The 24110-nt window shown below is 39.0% G+C and overlaps 1 protein-coding gene across 1 annotated transcript in view; it reads left to right on the top strand.

Moving 5' to 3' along the window:
* Positions 1-24110, top strand: part of SLC17A5 (solute carrier family 17 member 5) — a 65605-nt gene that overhangs the window by 8630 nt on the left and 32865 nt on the right. The window contains exons 2-6 of the mRNA XM_036247686.1: positions 104-300; positions 9385-9618; positions 13339-13426; positions 14940-15026; positions 16245-16363. Coding sequence (XP_036103579.1) covers positions 104-300; positions 9385-9618; positions 13339-13426; positions 14940-15026; positions 16245-16363 — 725 coding nt within the window. The remainder of the gene's footprint in view (positions 1-103; positions 301-9384; positions 9619-13338; positions 13427-14939; positions 15027-16244; positions 16364-24110) is intronic.

Here is a 24110-nt window from a genome sequence, read left to right as displayed (position 1 = left end):
TTTATTAATTTGTGCACTTTGAAAAAGTAACCTCTTCAGTAATTTAGTCAATATCATCTAAGTTATTCTTTTAATGAAAGTTTTCCCCCACTCTTTGTTTCAGCTCCAGTGTGCTGCTCTGCTCGTTACAACTTAGCAGTTTTGGCCTTTTTTGGTTTCTTTGTTCTCTATGCATTACGTGTGAATCTGAGTGTTGCATTAGTGGATATGGTTGATTCAAATACAACTTTAGCAGATAACAGAACTTCTAAAGAGTGTGCAGAGCATTCTACTTCCAATAAAGTTCTTCGTACTTCAACAGTAAGTACTATTTTTTAAACAAATCTTAATCTTAAAATATATCCAAGTAAAAATATTAAAAGGTGTTTCTTCATCCTACGAAAAACCAAAAACACTTCTTCATGTAAACTCTGAATCACTTTCTTTTGTGTTTTCCCAGGAACTGGACAGTAACTTGTAACTAGCTATTGCTGCTGTGCTGTAATATGTTCGGCATGGGTAATAAGCCTTGATCTGTTTGAAAAGTTGTCACTTTCCTCTATAAACATATTGTCCTTGATGAAAATTTGGAAAAACCTGTTTAGCATACCAGTGAAGGGGTTCAGAACAGGCCTCCCCAAGATGTGCCACTTTGTAATGTGAATTTTCAGCTGAAGGCAGTTGTGACCCTCTGAGCTCACAAGAAACTTTTATCTCTTTCTTAAAAATTTAAATTAGGGGCCCTAGCTCATGTGGCTCAGTTGGTTGAGCATTGTCCCATGCACCAAGAGGTCTCAGGTTTGATTCCTTGTCAGGACACATGCCTGGGTTGCAGGCTCTATTCCTAGTAGAGGGCATGCAGAAGGCAGCCAATGTCTCTCTCTCTCTCTCTCTCTCTCTATCTATCTATCTATCTATCTATCTTTCTCTCTTTCTCTCCCTTTCCCTCTCCCTCCCTCCTTCACTCCCTCCTTATCTCTGTCTCTAAAACAGTGGTTCTCAACCTTCCTAATGCCACGCCCCTTTAATACAGTTCCTCATGTTGTGGTGACCCCCAACCATAAAATTATTTTCGTTGCTACTTCATAACTATAATTTTGCTACTGCTATGTCTTAGGCAACCCTTGTGAAAGGGTCGTTTGACCCCCAAAGGGGTCGCAACCCACAGGTTGAGAACCGCTGCTCTAAAACCAATAAAAACATTTTTTTTTTTTTTTATCCTCACCCGAGGACATTTTTCCATTTTTTGTTCAGCTGGAGCAGGAGGGAGAGAGAGGAAGAGAGAGAGAGAGAGAAACATCGATGTGAAGGGACACATCGAGTGGCTGCCACCCGCACGACCAACCAGGGCCGGGGACAAACTGCAACCGACGTACGTGCCCTTAGCAGGAACCGAACCCGGGTCTCTCTGTACCGCAGGCTGATTCTCCAACCGCTGAGCCAAACCGGCCAGGGCAAAAAAAAACATTTTAAAATTTTATAATTAGGGGCCTTGTTCATAACGAGAGTTACCACCAGAAGTAACTTTTCATGACCTATTTGTAGGGGAGGACAAACTTCTTTTTTCTGTATTGATTGATTGATTGGCTTTAGAAAGAGATGGAGAGAGAGAGAGAGAGAGAGAGAGAGAGAGAGAGAGAAACACTGATTCATTCCACTTATTTATGCATTCATTAGTTGAGTTCCTGACTAGGGATTTGAACATACAATCTTGGCATATCTAGGGACAATACTCTAACCAACTGAGCTACCGGCCAGGTCAGGGAAGGTAAACTTTTAATTACTAAATATCTGTTCTTGTCATTCTACCGTGACCTCTCTCCTCTGAAGCCCAAAGGTGCCTCACCTCATCCTTAGCTCAGAATGCCATATATACCTCATTTTAACTTTTTGTCTCTGAACCGCTTATGTATGTGGGGTTTTCATATGTACATATATAATTAAATTTGGTTACTTTCTCTTATTAATTTGTTTCATATAGATTTAATTATTAGACCAGCCAAAAGAACCTTGAGGGTAGAGGAAAATTTCTTCCTCCCACATAGCACTGTGAGCAGGGTATCTCACAGGCCATTTCTGCTCACTCTGACATACTGCAGTAGGAAATTCTTGGGACCTCTGACATGAGCCAGCAAAAAAGAAAAAGTAAGAATTCTTGTCCAGTCCAATTCTACCTGCAGAGTTGGGTGGAATTAGAGTGATCAGAGTTCTTTTTTTTCTTTTCTAAATTTAGGTTAGCAGGAGAAAACATTTTTTAAACTAGTTTCTTAGGCTTAGTGACTTTTGTTTGTTTAATGTGACTGTGCATAGATTTTGTTAATTCTGTTTTTCTCTGTCCCTGTTTGGTATTTTTCCTTTCTTTCATCTTGATATATGTCCTGAGAGCTCGGCCTTTATGACCATGCCATGCTTTCAAGGGAGTTTTCTATATCTATCCATTTTCTCCTAGAAATGGTAAAAACGGGGCCCCTCACCCTTGTTTTCCACCACTCAGAGGTTGCATATGCATCTGGTGGGAAGCTGAGTAGGCTGTGGATCCAAGCAGAGGAAATCTAAATACTCTATTAAAAGGAGTGGGGGTTGGCCCTGACAGGATAGCTCAGTTGGTTAGAGCATCGCCCTGATAGGCCAAGGTTGTGGGTTTGATCCCCAGTCAGGGCACATACAAGAATCAACCAGTGAATGCATAAATAAGTGGAACAACAAATTGATGTTTCTTTCTCCCTTTCCAAAATCAATGAAAATAAATAAGTAAATATAAAAGGAATGGGGAACACATGATTCATTGTGTTTTGGAATTGCTCTTTCTAACTCTGGGAGTGAAGTTTATCTTGTGAGGGTTGCATGGTTTTGCACTCTTCTTTGGGGATGTCTCTTATATCCATAGTTCTTAATGGTTTGAGTTGCTGTTAAGATCCTACTCATTGCCCTGGCCAGTTTGGCTCAGCAGTAGAGCATTGGCCCATAGGCCAATGAATCACAGGTTTGATTCCGGTCAAGGGCACATACCCCAGTTGCAGTTTGTCCCCGGAACCTGGTTGGGGTCGTGCAGGAGGCAGCCAGTCGCTGTGTCCCTCTCACATCGATGTCTCTCTCTCTCTCTCTCTTTCTCTCCCTCTCTCTCCCTCCCACTCTATCTGAAGATAAATGGAAAAATATCCTCTGGTAAGGATTAAAAGAAAAAGAAAAAGAAGATCTTACTCATCAACGTCAGATGATGGATCCTTTGAATTGGAAAAACTTCTAAATTGAGACGAAAGAGAAAAAATATTTTAGACAGCTCTCATCTTGTTATAATTGTTGGTCATTAAGCTTCCCTTAATAAGATGGAAGGACAGAAATTAGAACAAAAATCAAAGTCCACTCAGACCCCTTCCTAATTGCTTCAGATAATTGCTGATACTGGTTTTTTTAAAAGGACACTGGAAGTACAGTTATCCTGCACTTAAGGAAAAAAGAAAAGGTAAAAAATGGCAAAATCTTACTAAAAGACAACCTAAAATTTTTGTGTCCTAAGAACTCAGCCTGGTAACCATCAGGTTGGAAGCTCCAAAACATGGCCAAACAAATATGGGCTAAATTCTATTTACGGCTAGGGTCCTACCAAACTGCTTCCAGCCCTCAAGGAAATTATAAACCTAAAATTACAATGGCAGTTGTGAAGAACATTCCAATTAGATTAGATCATTTAAAAGTGCACTTAAGCCCTGGCCGGTTTGGCTCAGTGGTTACAGAGTTGGCCTGCAGCCCAGAGAGACCCAGGTTTGGTTCCACCTAAGGGCATGTACCTCAGTTGCAGTTTGTCCCAGGCCCTGGATGGGTCGTACAGGTGGCAACCACTCGATGTGTCCCTTTCACGTCAATGTTTCTCTCTCTCTCTCTCTCTCCCTCTCTCTCCCTCCCTACTTCCCTCCCACTCTATCTGAACAAGAAATGGAAAAAGGTCCTCAGGTGAGGATAAAAAATAAATAAAATAAAATAAAAGTGCATTTAAAAGCAAAGACTTTCATCCCTTGCCAGTTTGGCTCAGCAGTTAAGAGTGTCAACCCTCAGACCAAAGACTTTCAGGTTTGATTCCTGGTCAAGGGCACATACCTTGGTTTTGGGTTCAATCCCTGGTCCCAGTAGGGGTTATATGGATGTGTCTCACATTGATATTCCTCTCTCTTTCTCCCTCCTTCCCATTGAGAACTAAAACTGCCCTTTTCCCAAAGCCATGAAAGCTAAAGTTGTACAACCTGATGTAAACTTCAGAGAAATCACCACAACAGCTCATGTGGACAATCTTAGTTCCTATTGCAGAAAGATCACCAGCGACTTTCAAACTTCAAACCAGGACAATCTATCAAATTATCACTGCCTGCTTTCACTCCATCTGAAAATGATTTGAGCCAGATATCTAGAAATTTTCTTGACTACCTTCCTTCAGAACTCAGAAACTGGGATTATAGTCTGCTCGGTCATTAACTATTGTTTTTCTTTGTTTCCATGTTTCTTAAATATCTGATTGGTTGCACCAATGGCCTACCTTTGGAACCCACCTGCATCACTGGCTCCTGAAATTTAACTAAACTGATCTATTTTCAAGACTGAGACTGCTTTAATGAGATATGGAACAATGTATCAACCCAGCTTCTAGAATGTATAACTTCTCAGGAAGTTTAAAAAGCAGGGCTGAAGGGGTTCAGAACAGATCACCCCAAGATATGCCACTTTGGCATGTGAATTATTTTGAGCTGCAGCCTCATGAGAAACTTCTACTGCTCCCTTAAAGAATTTAAATTAGGGGCCTTGCCCATAATAAGAGTTATTACCAGAAATGACCAGGGCAAAATACTTTTAAATACTGAACATCAGCTGTTTTTATTGTTCTGCAGTGACCTTCCGCCCCTCTGAAGCTCCTAGGTGCCTTATCCTATCCTTAGTTCAGAACTATATATATATATACACACACACACACACACTTCATTTTTCCTTTCTGTTTCTGACCCTCTCGTGTATGTGGGGTCTCTGACTCTCTCATGCATGTGGGTTCTCACACATACATAATTAAATTTTGTTATTTTCTCTTGTTAATCTGTCTCATGTTGATCTAATTATTAGACCATCCAAAAGAACCTAGGAGGGTAGAAGAAAAATTCTTCTTCCCTCACACCAGGAAATACGATTATTTAAGATATTGCTGAATAGTTTTTATGGGACTGTTATTTAATAGCTGTTTTATTTATAAGGCTACTGTTGCAGGAGAGCTTAAATCATCTCAACCGCAGGATGAGAAATAAGATCAGATCAGGGATCTGCAGGAATGTGGGCTGGAGCGGTCCTGCCGCGGTACCAGCCTCTAGACTGTCGCCCGGACTGCCCCTGACTCAGGCGCCCCCACTGCTCGGTGGCAGGAGGGTCGGTGGAGCGTCCTGGCCTGCATCCTGAAGGTGTCCACGTCGCAGTCCTTGCTGCTACCTGACATTATGTTATGTGTCGGGCAGGAAGAACCAGCTGCCGGTCCCAGGTGAGGATTCCACAGCATGGAGGACGGCAGAGAGCATAACGACGCCAACCACCAGAATAAAGAGCCATAGATGCAGTCCTGCCGCGGCACCAGGTCCCCAAGTCCCCAGGAGGGCTCGGCACACAGTGCTGGCTGGAACAGCGCCTACTCAGAAAGGAGAAGGAGGAAATGTCATGCCGCTCCCCCACAACCAGATGGTCCCCGGCCAGTGCCTGGGCCGCGGCTCGTTCAGTGGCTCTTACTGCTTGCTGCTGAGAAGAGCCTGCTGGAAGGTGGCGGCCAGAAGACGTCTCCAGTATCCGCAGAGGCCCGCTAGCTGCCCTGCTTCCTCTTTAGTAGGAGCCAGTGACAGTGACTTCTGTTGAGCCTTCTCTGGAATACTCCGGTGACGGTTGGTGTCCCCCGACCACAAGGAGGGGCAGCGAGACCCCTGCTGGGCGAAGGTGGCACTGAGAAGGGCTCACCCGTAACCGCGCCCCGAAAACCGCCCATCTCTAGACATACTGTCTCTTTCAAGAACTCTCAGGTTTCAGAACTACCTTTTACTAAAACAACGAAATGTGTCTGTTATAAAAGTAGTATTTTCTTCTTAAAAGACAATTTGGAAAAGAAGAGAAAACTTACTCATTACTTGATCTCCACGCAGAGGTGGAATGGCTGGGATTCTAGTTCCTTTCCTCCTCCTCTGTTTTATGTATCCATTTGCTCCGTTGCAGAGCTGAGCTGGTGTTAGTGTTTTGCTTCTTAAACATAATATAAAGTATTGTCCATGTTGTTACATGACTTGTTTGAAAAGTGAACAAATGTTGAGTGTCTACTGATATGACGGAAAGGAACTGGCTGTTTCTAAATAAATTAGCTCATTTACTACCGCAAAAAAAAAAAAAAAAAAATCAGATCAATTTCTTAGGATATTCTTTTCCAAAATTCATACATGCTTAACCTAAGTTGTTTAAGTCATTTTTCCTGCATCAGGTTATAGTGGAATTAGTAAGTATTTGTTCATCGTTTATTCAGAATTGAGTTTTAAATGCTTTAAATACAGTCATGTGCCACTTAACGACGGGGATTCATTCTCAGAACCGCATCGTTGGGCGATTTTGTTATTATGTGATCATCATGGGGCGCACTTACACAAACTTAGATGGTATTTCCTGCTGTACACCTGCTAAGCTATGTGATATAGCCTGTTTCAGTGCAGGGGAGGAGAAATAATTTTCCCTCTACCCTTATGAGTTATTGACTAGACATCCCTGTAATAAAACACAGATTAACAGGAGAAAAACAAAAGTATAATGGCATGTACACTTCCTTTATACATGGGAGAGACCCAGGGAAACTGAGTAACTTGCCAAAATGACTGAAGCCATCATCTTAAAGACTATCTTCAGCTGCAGACAAAAAAAGATGTTGAGGGCCTGGGGAGTCAGTTATTTTCCATTAACTTCTAGAAATTGAGTATCTGTACCATGGTGGCTCACCTACCTTGTAGAAAGTTTGCTTGTTTGTCAGTCTAAAAGGAAAAGCCCAATACACAAGGGTAAGTTTGTTATGGAAATTTAAGTCATGTTCTTCACCGATTAGAGATTTTAGAGATGAAGTCATCCCCACCTTCCAGGTATATAGAGGAGAATACCCTTACAAATGGAGATGTCCCTTACAAATCTAAATGTCTTTTATTTTATTTTTATTGTTGACACTATTATAGATGCCCCTCAGTTCCCACCTTGACCCATCACCATCCCAGCTTTAACTACACTGTTGTCTATGTCCATGGGCTATGCATATATATGTTGTTTGGCTAATCTCTTCACAGGGTAACCTCTACTTGGTTTTCAGAGCTTCTCCCATATCTGCAGTTTAAAATAAAAGTAAGCAGCTCTGTCTGGTTTGGGTCAGTGGTTAGAGCGTCAGCCCAAGGGCCACTGGGTCTTGGGTTCGATTCCTGGTCAAGGGCATGTACCTGGGTTGCAGGTTCGATCCCCAGCCTGGTCGGGGGGGGTTGTGGGGGAGGCAACCAATCAATGTGTCTCACTCACATTTATGTTTCTCTCTTTCAATCTCTCTCTCCCTCTTTCCCTTCCACTCTATCAAAAAAATCAATGGAAAAATATCCTCAGGTGAGGATAAATAAATAGATATATAAATAAATGAATAAATAAATGAAAAAATGAATAAATAAAATTAACCAGCCTAAAATAATCCTTAGGCCAAATAGACATATTTTGGAATGACAAATTCTGTTCCCCTGCATCTCATATGCTATAAACCTATACAGCATGTTATGGTACTAAATACTGTAGGCAATTGTAACACAATGTGAAGTATTTGTATAATGTGTTGCACTACAATGTCACTGGGCAATAGGGATTTTTCAGCTCCATTATAATCTTATGGGACCACTTTACTATATGTGATCCATTATTGACTGAAATGTCATTATGTGGCACGTGACTATATTTTATTTTGCTTATCACACAGGGAGACAGTACAGGGAGAAAAGCCTGGTGTCCTTTTTTATGAGTATATTTTCATCCATATTCAGTGCTCACAAAGGAGCCAGATCACACTTGGGTGAGTCTCCTCTGCCATTTAAAACAAGAGCATCTAATCAGGGAAGAGTTTTTTCTGCCCAAACAAGCACATGTACAAAAAATCTTTACATTTGACTTGAATAATGTTGCCAAATACATATTTGAGTACATACATACCACCCACTTTCACCATGCCAATCTATGATGTATAACTGGATAACTAAAGTCCTAGCATTGTACAGATAAGTCACAAATTGATACCATAAACAAGGGTAATTAGGGATTTGTTTTGTATCTTTCCCTTTGGCAATTGCTTTTGTTAATCTAGCTACTCACCTTCATCTGCCTTACCAGAAAGAAATCCTGGCATGGTTATTGATACATTAGCTACATGTATGAAAGGTGTCAGATATTTGTCCTGGTTGGTGTGGTTCAGTGGTTAGAGCACCAGCCCTCTCACTGTAGGATCTCTAGTTCAATTCCCAGTCAAGGGCATATACATGGGTTGTAGGTTTGATCCCCAGCCCCAGTCGGGTCACATTTGGGAGGCAAATAATTGATGTGTCTCTCTCACACTAATGTTTCTCTCTCTTTTTCTCTCCCTCCCCCTGTCCTCCCTTACACTCTCTCTCAAAAAATCAATGGACAAAATATCCTCGGGTGAGAATTAACAAACAAAAAAATATATGTTAGATGTTTAGATCAGTTACTAAATCTTCATCATTGCCTTATTATGTGTTGCTACTAATTAAAAGACATTTTCTATTAACATGAAATTTGTGGCTTGGTTTAAATTCTTGCTCTTTGTATTGTACTATATGCTTATTCAAGTGCTTGGTCTGAAATGGGGAGATATTAATGATCTATACTTATGTATACTAATAGCCAACATTAAGTGAACACTTAGTATGTGTCAGGCTGCATTTTATGTGCCTTTTTCATTTACTCTTCCCAAAATAGAAATCCAGTAAGTAATAGAGCTAGCCTGGAACCCGAGCCTGCTTCAAAGCCTGGTTCAGCCATTATAGTAACTTATTTAGTAACTTTCTAGATTAAGCCTATGCCCTTTATTCCGCCTTCTTGGTCATGATCATTACAAGGCAACTCATCCTGTAATCTAGTTTCATAAAATAGCAAGCCTTCTTGAGGTTTTTTACTTTTAATTATTTTCCATTTGTTTCTAGAAACTGCATATTTCTATCATGTTGACTCACCTACCTTGTAGAAAGTTTATGTGTTCTTCGGTCTAAAACAGTGGTTAAGAATTACATTTTTATGTACTTATATGCCAGAAAGGTAAAGGAGCTGTTTATTAATGAAGGTCTTAAAAGGTTGTCTTTTTTCCCCTTCTACTCTTTATAGGGTAAAAGGTACCAATGGGATGCAGAAACTCAAGGATGGATTCTCGGTTCTTTTTTTTATGGCTACATCATCACACAGATTCCTGGAGGATATGTTGCCAGCAAAGTGGGGGGGAAACTGCTGCTAGGATTTGGGATCCTTGGCACTGCTGTCTTCACCCTGTTTACTCCCATTGCTGCAGATTTAGGAGTTGGAGCTCTCATTATGCTCAGAGCACTAGAAGGACTAGGAGAGGTAATTTTTCTCTCTTCTGTTTTTCTTCTTACCTTATATCACTTTCTTGTCTTTTTAAAAATATCATTCTTCAGTATGAATATGAACCAAAAATTGATATCAGAAAATAATAGCGATTTATTTTTTAACTAAAAAAATTATTAACTAGAAAATAACCTGAATAGATTTTCTTTGTTGTTAATAAAGTCTCTAGTGGGAGCACCTGAAATTCAAAGCTTTACTCAAAGAGGAGAGAAAACGTTTTCCAGGGGACCTTTCACAGCTCTCCCTGCTCTCTCTCACTTTAGGAGATAAGATATTAGAACCATTAAGATAGACCTCTTCAGCTCCTGCCATAGTTTTTATCTCTGCTGTGTCATTGATTACACCGATCTAAAACACATTTTACACAATAGATTATTGGATTAACTTTTTTTTTTTTTACTTTAAAATTTTTTTTCTATGCAAAGAACTTCTTCTTTATTATTTGTTCTTTCTTCTGGTCCCCTAATTGAGAGACAAAGTATTTATCATTTTGTATAACTTTCTTTGGTTCTATGATTCTTCTGGTCTTTCTGTTGCTTTTAGAATTGTTATTATTAATTTTTATGTCTTTTTTCCATCCCCTCCTAAGACTTTTATCTTTTTTTTTTTTTTATCCTCACCTGAGGACATTTTTGCATCTATCCTCAGATAGAGCTGGAGAAAGAGAGAGAGAAACATTAATGTGAGAGAGAGACACATCAAGTGGTTGCCACTCACACAACCCCAACTGGGGCCAGGGACAAACTGCAACTAAGGTATGTGCCCATAGCAGGAACTGAACCCAGGACTCTGGTCCATGGGCTGACGCTCTAACCACTGAGCAAACCAGCCAGGGCTTTTATCATTTTTTAAAATTGTATTTTTCTCCTTTCTACTTCTCCTTTGCATTTCATCATATGTATCACCATCTTTAAGAAATGGTCTCTTTGTTTCTAACTTTGAACTTCTACCCATGAAACCAAGGCATAGATTTAGTTTGCTCTCTCTTAACATTTTTTTAAATAATTTTTTTTCTTTATTGATTTTAGAGAGAGAGGAAGAGAGAGGGAGAGAGATGGAAACATCAATGAGAGAGAACATCGATTGGCCACTTCCTGCATGCCCTTCACTGGGGATCGAACGCACAACCTGGGCATATGCCCTGACTGGGAATCAAACCAGCGACCTCCTGGTGCACAGGTTGACACTCAACCACTGAGCAATACCAGTCGGGCTCTTAACATTTCTTTAACCCAAGCCAAATAGTGGCCTCTGGGTTTGGTGTAGAGCATGAAGGTTATTTTAGGTAGTAATGTATTCTGCTATGTTGGAAAACCACTAACTGGAATTATAAAAGCAGAGTTTGATTAATAGCTTCACTATGAAAACCTCAGATAAGTCCTAATCTCTAGGCCTCAGTTCCATTATTTTTAAAAATTGGGACTAAAATACCTGCCCCATATTTATTCACAGCTCAAATTGGATAATGATTGCTAGAATACTTTGGAAATTGCCAACTACTATTTAAGCTTTGCTCACTCATCTAAACACTTATTTTGTCCTTATCAGATAGAGGTATACTGAATAAAATCCTCTTGACTATAACATAAAAATTAACCCTGTATTACCAGGTTTCTCTTCGCCTTACCTAAGTAAATTATACTTAATTATAGTATATTTTCTCCATTCCAAATATCGAGTCTCTTTGTTGCATGTATTTCCACATTGCAGCATACTGTCTATTTATGCCACTAATTTTCCATTATAGTATATTGATTGTATTACTACTGCTATCTCAAGTGATTTATTTCTGAATAGAATTTAAGTTGTGTTTATTCTGATGTTCTTTTGTCTTTCTTTATTTCTGCAATATGTATCACTTGTGCACTACCTCATCCAGAAACTTAGGTCAGCATCTTTCACCCATAGCATCTGATTCACCATAAATATACCTACATGGTCCCTAGGGTTTTTTGTGTGTTTTTTTATCCTCACCCGAGGACATTTTTCATTTTTTGTTCAGATAGAGTGGGAGAGAGAGAGAGGGAGAGAGAGAGAAACATCAATATGAAAGGGACACATCAAGTGGCTGCCACCCGCACGACCCAACCAGTGCTGGGGACAAACTGCAACCGAGATACATGCCCTTAGCGGGAACCGAACCTGGGTCTCTCTGAACCACAGGCCAACGCTCTAACTGCTGAGCCAAACTGGCCAGGGTATCCCTAGGGTTTTATAATAAAGTTTTCTACAATATAATCTCTGTGGACATTTCCAAACATCTAAAGATTTATTCTGTAATGACTTCTCCTGTTGCTCCATGATGCAGATTCTTACCGATTTGTAATGCTGTCTAAATCATTTTTGCTTCTCCTGGTATTTCTTTCTTTTTTTCTTTTTGAAAGAAAAGCAAAAAGTACAAAGTGTTAAAGCATGTATTCTCCTCTCCATTAATAATAGCACTATCTATTTATTTTTACAACAATCATGCAAACTGCGGTGTGTTATCTCTGTTTCACACACAACGAAACTGAAGTTTAAGATTAACCGAGACTACACAGTAAGTGTGTGACCAAGGAAAGCTGTGAATCCATTGGTTTGAATCTACTAAAACCTTTTTGGTGCCATATTTCTGTAGCATTTCCTCCTGTCCCAAGAATCTGTGAGCCTCCTGCCTCCACTGCTCCATTGCCTCTCCATAGCATAATTGGCATTTACTAGGCTAGTTATCCCCAGAAAGAAAAAAAAAACTATAAACACTCTCTAATCGAATTCATTTTTTTCCCCAAACCATTTATTCTATCCATTAAGATCAATTTCAATTTCTTACAGTATCCCAAAGTATTAACTCCGTATTTTTAAAAGTTATGTATTGGTAACATTTCCATTTCATTCAGGCCATTAATAAAGTGAGTGAGTAAAATTAACTTTGAGAGGGATCCTTTATGTCATCTTTCAGTACATTCTTTTAGATTTATTGTAAGGATTACAGTAAATATTCTTTGTTCACAGAATCCACACATTTTGTTCACATTTTTTTCCCCCATTTATCTTCAGATAGAGTGGGAGGGAGAGAAAGAGAGAGAGAGAAACATCAGTGTGAGAGAGACACATCAACTGGTTGCCTCCTGCATGACCCCAACCAGGGCCGATGACCAAACCCCAACCGAGTTGCTTGCCCTTGACCACAATCAAACGTGTGACTCTTTGGTCCAAGGGCCAACACTCTAACCACTGAGCCAAACCGGCCAGGGTTTTGTTCACATTTTGAAACTACTTCATTATGCCTTGGCCAGTTTGGCTCAGCGGTTAGAGTGTTGGCCCGTGGACCGGGGAGTCCCAGGTTCAATTCCTGCTAAGGGCACGTATCTCGGTGTGGTTCATCCCCATCCCCGGTTGGGGTTGTGCAGGTGGCAACCAATTGATGTGTCTTTCTCACGTCAATGTTTCTCTTTCTCTCTTCCTCCCTCTCTCCCTCCCCCTCTATCTGAAGATGAATCCAAAAATATCCTTGGGTGAGGATTAAAAAAGGAAAGAAAGAAAGTACTTCATTGTAAGGTATTTTCACTTAACACTGTAAAGACATCTCACTTCATAGAACCTTATTCTGGTTTGATTCTTACTCAGAAATTTCTCTTGCAACAAAATTCAACTGAATTTAAAACATTAACAAAACGAACTTATATTTCATCAGAAACTTCCTTTTCCCCTCCTCAGGGTGTTACATTTCCAGCCATGCATGCCATGTGGTCTGCTTGGGCTCCCCCTCTTGAAAGAAGCAAACTTCTTAGCATTTCATACGCAGGTGAGATAACTATTCTTATGAAAACTTTTGCTATAATTTGTTATTTACATATCAACCTTGGAGAAAAAGTGGCTGCACACCAGAATCATGCAATGTCAGATGCCTCCTTTGGGGGAAAATTAAGTTTTAGGGGTATATCTTTATTATTAATTTGTTTTCTCTGGCTCAACTGTATATAGCAATGTGGCTTAATTAACAATGTCATTTTCTTCATCTGCCATCATTTATTTCAAAAAATGTTGACTTTTCAGATGTTGGTATAGAGAATGCTGTTTTTTTAAAAAGTCCCAGTGGCTGAAAATTGAACACTTATCATTAAATTGTGATTTCTAATATTATTGTCTAATACACATATCATGACTCTCAACCTCTCTTTTTTTTTTTTTTTTTATCCTCACCCGAGGACATTTTTCCATTTTTTTTGTTCAGGTAGAGTGGGAGGGAGAGAGAGGAACAGAGAGAGAGAGAGAAACATCGATGTGAAAGGAACACATCGAGTGGCTGCCACCCGCACAACCGACCAGGACCGGGGACAAACTGCAACTGAGGTATGCGCCCCCAGCGGGGACCGAACCCGGGTCTCTCAGGACCGCAGGCCAACGCTCTAACCGCTGAACCAAACCGGCCAGGGCTCAACCTCTCTTCATATATCTTTTTCTACACATTTATTTGTCATCATTTTGACCTGTAAGTGAGAACATGAGCTTTATATGTGAATCATAATTTTACCAGATTACACAAGAACTTTAACCTTTCTTCCATTAACTGAATTAAAACTTTTGACCTGACTGCTTTTAAATACAGTGGTTGAGAAAGGCCTCGCTGTGATGACTTACAAGCTAAAATCTAAAGGATAAGAATGAACTATTCATGCAAAGAGCAGATGGAAGAACATTCCAGCCAATTAGAACAGCGTGTGCAAAGGCTCTCAGACAGGAAATACATAAGGATTTAAAAAAATGAAAAACCACTGTGGGTGACTAGAACATAATGAATAAAAGGGGTATGGCATAAGAGCTTAGAGAAATAGACAAGAGCCAGATAATATCAGCCCTTACAGACAACAGGAAAGAATGAATATGTTTTTTCCCAAAATACAATGGGGAAACACCAGAGGTTTTTTTGTTTTGTTTTTAATTCTCACCTGAGGGCATGTTTTTATTGATTTTCTAGAGAGAGGGGAACATCGATTGGTTGCCTCCCATATGCACCCTAACTGGGAATCAAATTTGAACCCCAGATACCTGGATTCCTAACACACATGGCATTTACTAGCTCATATTATAATAGGTCTTATATTGATTGATGACTTCTAGCTCATCAATAGTTGTAACTAATGGAACCACATATTAACGTATACATTTTACATATTGTGAGTTTTCTAGAAAATGATTCCTTAAGAAAATGGGTATTTACATGTGACTAATTTCAGCTCTTGTAGGATCTGAATCTTTGTTTTTTCCATGATCTGTTACCCATCTTCTTAAAGCTTACAAAGTCTTTGTTGTTCTAGGAGCACAGCTTGGGACAGTAATTTCTCTTCCTCTTTCTGGAATAATTTGCTTCTATATGAATTGGACTTATGTCTTCTACCTTTTTGGTAAGTTGATTGAAAATTTTAACCTAAATTATAATGTAACAAATCTAAAATGTAATAGTGGTTTCATAATTGATTAAAAATATATATTCCAACTCACTGAAGTAATCGTCTCCTACACCACAAAGCTCTAAAACACTGATAACCTATTATAAGTTGATATGGTTAAAATAATCTGGCTGAGTTGTTGTTTTTTTTAATTATGTTTTTATTGATTTTTTTTTTGAAGAGAGAGGAAGGGAGAGAGAGATAGAAACATCTATGTAAGAGCAACACCGATCAGCTGCCTCCTGCACGCCCCCTACTGGGGATTGAGCCCACAACCTGGGCATGTGTCCTGACCAGAATCAAACAGGGACCTCTCAGTCCATGGACGACTCTCAGTCCTTTGAGCCATACCAGCTGGGCCTAGCCAAGTTTTGACCTGATATTAGTTTCAGAGTATTTCTCAATAGAAACTGCTGTTGAATCCCAGGCTTAAATGCTATACTTACTATCAAAAATTACTATGTTGGATATTATAGAAATGTATATTTTGAAAAATTTCTTCTCAAGCAAAGTAGGATACTTGCAGTAGTTTTAATTTTGTCTCAGGGCCTTTCTCAGTCTCATTAGCATAGTGATACATGGTTTTAATCAGTTAGATTGCCACAAAGACACTTTATGCAGGAAATCTATCTGCAAAACAAAAAAACAAATCAATAAACAATAACAGATACCTGTGGAAATAATAGCTTGTGGAAATTTATATTTTAAAACATTTGTCAGCCCGTTCTTCTCTCTGGAGCACACCCATGCCTTTTCCCCTCTCCTTTCCCCAGGTGCGTTTTCTCTGTCTTTCCCCTAAATTCAAGTGTCCTTCTTTTGCCTCTGTAACTTGTTTCCTGAGCCCTCAAATCCCAGCTGGCTCACTTCTTCCACAGCTTATTTCTTCTACCTCTGACTTTCTAAATAAACTTTTGCAAATAAAGAAATAAAAATAAAAGATTTGTCTAATATACTCTGATAGGCAGAGTCATACGCTCAAAAGTTGTTCTCTTCAAAATGTATAGGAAATAATACAGATAGCTATTATTCCATTAAATAATTATGAGAAAAACTTGAAAACTAAACTGAAATTAATTTTACATTGAGTTTATAGTTACATAATTTTTTCAAGACATGTAAAAGTGACTGTTGGTGCATTCTAATTTTATTTAACTATTATTTTTCTATTTTAAGGTATAGTTGGAATTATTTGGTTTGTTTTATGGATCTGGTTAGTTAGTGAGACACCAGAAACTCACAAGACAATCTCTCACCAGGAAAAGGAATACATTCTTTCATCATTAAAAAATCAGGTATGGACTTTGCATATTTTTAAAATAATTTTGAATTTTTTTTCCTACCGAATTAAGATACCTTTTTTTCTTTTTTTAAACTACACTGCCTTCTCTACCAAAAGCCCATGATACCAATTTTTAATCGATATTTTTTATTGTGCATGCTGTCGGCAAAGTGGAGCAGGCAAATGAAACAAATGTACAAAGTATTGGTTTGTTCTGGAGTAATGATTATCAACTAAGTCTTAAGGTTGTTTTTTTCTTAATTAATAGAAAGTAAAATATGTTATTTATTAAAAGAATAATAGATTTCCAGTCAAGATGGCGGCGTAGGTAAACACGGTATGGCTTCCTCCCACAACCACATCCAAGTTACAACTAAACTTCAGAACAACCATCATTCAAAACCGCCTGAAATCAAGCTGAATGGAAGTCCTACAACTACGGAATTAAAGCAGCTGCATCGAGACTAGTAGGAGGGGCGACTCGGCAGTGAGATGGGCTGGTCCCACACCCACGAGTGGTGGATAAAAATCAGGAGGATACCTTGGCTGGGAAGGTTCTTCCTGAGGACTGAGGGGTCCCCGTCCCACCAGGCGCCCCGCTCAGGGTTCCAGTGCCAGGAAGAGAAGTCACCATAACTTCTGGCTGGAAAAACCAGCAGGAACTGAGGCTCAGAGAAGCCGAAACGGCCGGAGCCCCAGGCAGCTCCTTCAAGGGCCCGCGCACGGACTTATCAGACTCTCTCCCTCTAAGCTTGGAGGGGAGGCAGCTCGAGGGGCACCAGAGACATACAGGGAAGAACTGAGCTGTTTGGCGCTGGAGAGGGGGCTTTCTCCGGGACAAATGTGCTGTCAGAGGCCTTTGTCCCTTTGGTGAGCCCTTCTCTGGGGCGGCAGACAGCCGCCATATCTGGGACTCCAGCAACCTGGCTCACACTGGTAGCCCCGCCCTGCTGACTCCCTGAGGCCCCGCCCCATCCAACTTTCAGACCCACCCAAGCTGTTGGCACTTGCTTAACCATAAGATTGGCCTGTCTTGACCAAAACAGCCTGGTACTGGCACAAGAACAGGCATATAGACCAGTGGAACAGAACTGAAAACCCAGAAATGGACCCAAGGCAATACGCTCAATTAATATTTGACAAAGGTGGCAAGAGCATACAGTGGAGTAAAGACAGCCTCTTTAATAAATGGTGTTGGGAAAATTGGACAGCTACATGCAAAAAAATGAAACTCGACCATCAACTTACACCATACACAAAAATAAACTCAAAATGGATAAAAGACTTAAATGTGACCCGTGAATCCATAAAAATTCTAGAAGAAAATGTAGGCAACAAAATTTCGGACATCATACGGAGCAGAATTTTCACTGATACATCACCTAAGGCAACAGAAATAAAGGAGAAAATGAACACATGGGACTACATCAAACTAAAAAGCTTCTGCACAGCAAAAGAAACGATCATCAAAATGGAAAGGCAACCCACTGTATGGGAGAACATCATTGCCAATGATGTATCAGATAAGGGGTTAATTTCCAATATATACAGAGAGCTCACACAACTCCACAAAAGGAAGACAAAGAACCCAATTAAAAAATGGGCAGAGGAGCTGAATAGACACATCTCCAAACAGGACATACAAATGGCCAAGAGACATATGAAGAAATGCTCAACATCACTAATCATCCGAGAGATGCAAATTAAAACAACAATGAGGTATCACCTCACACCTGTCAGAATGGCCGCCATCAACAAATCATCAAACAACAAGTGTTGGCGAGGGTGTGGAGAAAAGGGAACTCTAATACACTGCTGGTGGGAATGCAGACTGGTGCAGCCGCTATGGAAAACAATATGGTGCTACCTCAAAAAATTAAAAATTGAACTTCCATTTGACCCAGTGATCCCACTGCTGGGAATATACCCTAAGAAGCCTGAAACACCAATCAGGAAGAATATATGTACCCCCATGTTCATAGCAGCACTATTTACAATAGCTAAGATCTGGAAACAGCCCAAGTGTCCACCAGTAGACGAATGGATCAAAAAGCTGTGGTACATATACACAATGGAGTACTATGCAGCGGTAAGAAAGAAAGATCTCTTATCCTTTGAGACGACATGGAGGGACCTGGAAAGTATTATCCTAAGTGAAAGAAGCCAAGCAGAAAAAGACAAATACCACATGATCTCACTTATATACGGAATATAATGAACATAACAGTCTGAGGAATACAGTAGACCCAGACACATGGAAGTAGGGCACAGACTGACATCCCTCAGAAGAGGGGATGGGGGGTAGGGGGTGGGAAGAGATAAACCACAGAACTTATATGCATGTATGCATGACCAATGGACATGGACAACTAAGCCGGGGACAGGGTGGAGGGGGTGGGGTGGGGGGTGCCAATGGGGTAAAAAGGTAAAATATCTGTAACAAAAAAATAAATAAAAATTCATAAAAATAAAAAAAAAAAAAAAAAAAAAGATTGGCCTGTCTTGGATCCTGCTTCAGGTTTTTCCAAAATTTTTTCAAATGAGCAGCATCTGGTCTCAGCTAGCCCCATACCGCTCGTTAAGTAATACACTGAAACAAACAAAGGGAGGCAGCCAAAATGAGGAGACAAAGAAACAGGTCCCAAATGAAAGAACAGAACATAAACCCAAGAAAAGAACTAAGCGAAATGGAGATAAGCAACCTAACAGATGCTGAGTTCAAAATACTGTTTATAAGGATGCTCAATGAACTTGGTGAGGGCCTCAAGAGCATAAAAAAGGACCAGTCAGAAATGATCGATGCACAGTTAGAAATGAAGGAGGCTTTAACTGAAATAAGGAATAATTTACAAAGATTCAATAGTAGAGTACGTAAATCCAAGAAGCAAACCATTGATTTGTAATATAAGGAAGCAAAAAACACCCAATCAGAACAGCAAAAAGAAAAAGAAATCCAAAAAAATGAGGATAGTGTAAGGAGCCTCTGGGACAACTTCAAGCGTGCCAACATTCGCATCTTGGGGGTGCCAGAAGGAGAAGAGAGAGAACAAGAAATTGAAAACCTGTTTGAAACAATAATGGCAGAAAACTTCCCTAACTTGGTGAAGGAAACAGACATACAAGTCCAGGAAGCACAGAGTCCCAAACAAGATGAACCCCAAGAGGCCCACACCAAGACACATCATCAAAATACAAAAGGTTCCAGACAAAGAGAGAATCTTAAAAGCAGCAAGAGAAAGGCAGCTAGTTACCTACAAGGGAGTTCCCATAAGGCTGTCAGCTGATTTCTGAAAAGAAACTTTGCAGGCCAGAAGGGAGTGTTAAGAAATATTCAGAGTGATGAAAAGCAAGAACCTACAACCAAAATTACTTTATCCTGCAAAGCTGTCATTTAGAATCGATGGCCATATAAAGACTTTCCCAGACAAGATAAAGTTAAAGGAGTTCATCACCACCGAACTGTTATTATATGAAATGATGAAGGGTCTTTTTGAAGAAAAAGATAAAATATATGAACAAACAAAATGGCAATGAATACATATCTATCGACAATGGAATCTACAAACAAAATGAACAGGTAGAACAGAAACATTCTCATAGATACAGAGAACATTTTATTGGTTGCCAGATGGGAGGGGGTTTGGGGGAATGGATGAAAAAGGTGAAGGGATTAAGAAGTACAAATTCATTGCTAGACTGACAAACCTCAAAGGGAAAGGGGTTGGGGGGGTGGGAAGAAATAAACCAAAGAACTTATATGCATAACCAATGGACACAGACAATAGTGTGGGGAAAGGCGGGAGGGGGGCGGAGTGAGGAGGAGGAGGGGGTCAATGGGGGGAAAATGTGGAACATCTGTAATACATTCTACATTCAATAATAAAGATAAAAAATAAATAAATAAAAAGAATAATAGCTACATTCTAAATGTTACTTGTTAGAAAACTAACTAGTATTTTTTTACCTGTATTTTAAATGAGTGTGATTTAACGAGGACAGCACATTTATTATATATAATAATGTAATATATACCTAATTGCCCTCTCAGATATTTAGAAAAAAATTTTATTTTGTTAAAGCTGGATTTCTATCACATAATCAAACACTATAGCAAGTCAGAAATGAAAGTCTGTCATAATTTAACATAGTAAATAGTCAAGCCATGGAAATAAAATATTTGCCTTTTGGAGAGAATAAAAGATAATATGAAAACATTAGGAAAATTAAAATATAAATAGTCTTTTTTAATGGTTTCATAATCACTTTATTAGTTTAGGAACATAAAATGTTTCATTTGAAACTTTTTTTGCCCATTAAGTTATTATTATTGATATTTTTCATCTTTATATATAGTATAGCCAGGCAATATTTAAACACTTACTCATTTACATTTATTTTAAGTTTTTAAATTTTGCTACAAATGTCTCTGCAAATTGCTGAACTTTAGAAAACATGGTATCTCTTGTTCTTTGCCAAAGTTTGGCAAAAACTTGGAAGAAATCAGCTATGTAATAAGGAAAGTTACTTTGAGATCTTAGTGTCCTTCGTGATGTTAATCAAATGAATCACCCACTTTTTCCCTTGAAGGAACAGATGAAAAGAATTTAATGCCTTGTTAATAGGTCTTACCCCATAAAACTTGATATGTTTTTGTTACTTTTTCTCAGCATTAATGGCCAACAGCTAGCTTCTTCTAATACTTTATTTTTACTATTATTTTTATGGGCTTCTGAAACTTTTTAGTTTTAGATTTTTTTCAAAGCCTTCTCTACTAAGGTTAATTTGTTCTTTCATATGCTTCAGAAAGTAGACTATTCAGAAGCAAGAGGAGTTAGGAGGATTAAGTTTCATAGAACCCCAAACTGCATTCTTAATCCAGATGATGTTGTAGATGAAAATGTCATAAAATAATGATCTGTTTGATGAAGTTCCACCTTTAATCTTGGATCTAAGAGCTATACAACATCTGCTATACTTTATTCATCCTTTAAACATTTTTTGAGAACTTACTGTGTCCTAGATTCTTTGTCAGGTACTGAGGACTTAAAAATTAATAAGAGAACGAGAATGAACAAAACATGGTTCTTGTGGGATTTGTGATCTCCAGAGGGAGACAGACATAAATGAACTTCAATATAGTACAGTCTCCATGATTCAGTGCTATAAAACACACACACAGTAAATCTTTGGAACCTAGGGGGGGCGCCTCAGCCAGCTTGGGATATATAGGAAAAACCTTCTGGAGTCAATCCCCTCTGGCCAAAGACCATCAAGAACAGATGTGTAGTTGAACGAAGTTGGGTTTCTTGGTTTGTTTCAGTGAGGGAGAAAGAACATCTTGAGGAAACATAGGGCATCTCAGTGAGAGAGTTGAGAGGAGTTTATTATAGTTTAGACTTGTATTAATTGACTTTGGGGAGGATTTAAAGAACTACTGATTTGGTACTGCCAGAAAGTATTAGAAATTCTATTATCATCTTAATTTTTATCTGAAAGGAGGGGCTAAAGCTGTTAGCCAGGAGAGGAAATGTTTGCTTCTTTTTGTGGTTTATAGCATTCTTGTTTTTGTCTGTGCTCAGACATGATTTTAGAGTGGTCTTGTTTTTGTCTCATTCCATCGTTTATAGAGTGGCTTTGTTCAAGTTTAGTGGTTGAACACCATGACCTAGTTGTTGGAAGCAGGCAAGCTCAGGTAACAATAGACTGGGGCTGATTTTTTTCTTTCTCACTAATAAAAGCTATATCTGATCAATCTTGAAAGGGAAGTTGAAGTTAGCCAGACATACTGGGGGAGTGAGAGATGTGCAGGCATTCCAGGCCAAGAATATGCTGTAAATGAAGGCACAGGAGACAAGAGGGTGATATCTGCCAGGAAGCACAGCAGGTGGTTATGGCTGAACATAAAAAGCAAAGAGCAGCAGGAGATATAGTGGGTAGGCAGAAGTCTGATCGGAGGGTCCATTGTGTCTCACTGAGGAGTTTAGACTATCCCGTAGGTACTGGGATGCCATGAATTGTTTATAAGCTTGGTGACAGAATGAGGTTTACATTTTAGAGAGCTTACATTAGAGCTGTGTGGAGAGAAGACCTAAGCCAGATAGGTAGGATTCCAGTTAGAATGCTTTCTCACTTATCAAGCTCAGAAAAAGTCAATACTTATAGGCAGAAATGTGATTTCACTCTTACAATAAGTAGATCTTACATTTATGACAGCATATATAGTTCTAATTATGATTTAGAAATTGTTACACAAAGAGCAATAAAATCTTCAGGGCACTTTACAGGTAAACTCAGGCCAACTCATAACTAGTGAGCTCTATACCAGTGAGTGCTTTAAGATCATCATCGTCTCTGTTTTGAAGATCTCTTTTCAATAAATTGTGAAAAGACATTACAACTTCACCCATAGAGGTTTTCGTTCCTAGAGATCTGGTATTGGTGTTTTGTTTTGTTTTTTTCTTTTCTTTACTTAATTCCTGAGAAAAGCATGTTTTATAACAGTTTTGCTTTTCCTTTATACCTTTAAGAAAGAATATACAATTTGGCAACATGATGAAGCAAATGGGTGCCTTGGTTTGAATATTTAGTTGCTGTAAATTAAGAACATCTATTGCATGCAACTTTTTCTAAATTAATTTGTTGTTACTTGCATTTGACAGGAAAACACTTTTTTGTGAAGTTGCACGTAGAAGATGCTCAAATATTTGTTAAATAACCTTACCCTTCCTATATTATAGAAAATTAACACATTTAACAACAAATAATATTTGTAGTTTGTCCTTTTTTGTTTGTATGGGAAAAAGCTGGTTTAGCTATTATTTACAAATTTAATGATTCTCTATATAAGATTCAAGACCTTGCCCTGGCCAGTTTGGCTCAGCGGTTAGAGCATCGGCCTGCGGTCCGGAGAGACCCGGGTTCGGTTCCCGCTAAGGGCACGTACTTCATTTGCAGTTTGTCCCCGGCCCTGGTTGGTCGTGCGGGTGGCAGCCACTCGATGTGTCCCTTCACGTCGATGTTTCTCTCTCTCTCTCCCTTCCTCTCTCTCCCTCCCACTCTATCTGTACAAAAAAATGGAAAAATATCCTCGAGTGAGGATAAAAAAAAAAAAAAGATTCAAGACCTCATTGATTGTTCTTTCAGAAATTCCACTACCATTCAAATATCTAAAGAAAATTTGCTTTCAAAATATTGGCTGAGAAGATGATCTGAGCAGTTTAAAATTTCTTTCCCAGTATATTTTTATTTATCACAGTGGCATTTTAGAATAATGTAGAGCTCTAATGTTTTTGCCAACATTAAGGTTAATGAAGCCGTAGAGAGTGTATGTGTGGACAATGCTTGATTCACAAGTCTTCTCTAACAGTAATATTTTAGAAACAATAGCAAGAGAATTTCTAGATCTAGAATGTCAGAATAAGCTGTTTTGTACTTTATTAAGGTCTTACCTTAAACCTGTGTCATCCATTATGGTAATCACTAGCCCACGTGGCTATTAAATTTTAATTTCAACCAATTTAATTAAAAATGTAGTTCCTCTTTTGCACTATCCAAATTGCAAGGGCTTAATAGCTACATGTTGCTACCGGTTACTACACAGAGAAACACAGATACAGAACATTTCCATCATTGTAGAAAGTTCTATTAGCACTATCTTAAAACCTTGAAGAATTTTTTAGTGTCTGCCGGATAATTTCTCCTAGAAACATTTTAAAATTCCATTTTGACTTGAATGTTTTTATAAATGAAGATTTTTCTTC

Source organism: Molossus molossus, unplaced genomic scaffold, assembly GCF_014108415.1.
Source record: "Molossus molossus isolate mMolMol1 unplaced genomic scaffold, mMolMol1.p scaffold_m16_p_8, whole genome shotgun sequence".
NCBI classification, from domain to species: domain Eukaryota; kingdom Metazoa; phylum Chordata; class Mammalia; order Chiroptera; family Molossidae; genus Molossus; species Molossus molossus.
The sequence above is the reverse complement of the archived record's forward strand: the minus strand, read 5'-3'. Positions and strand labels throughout refer to the sequence as shown.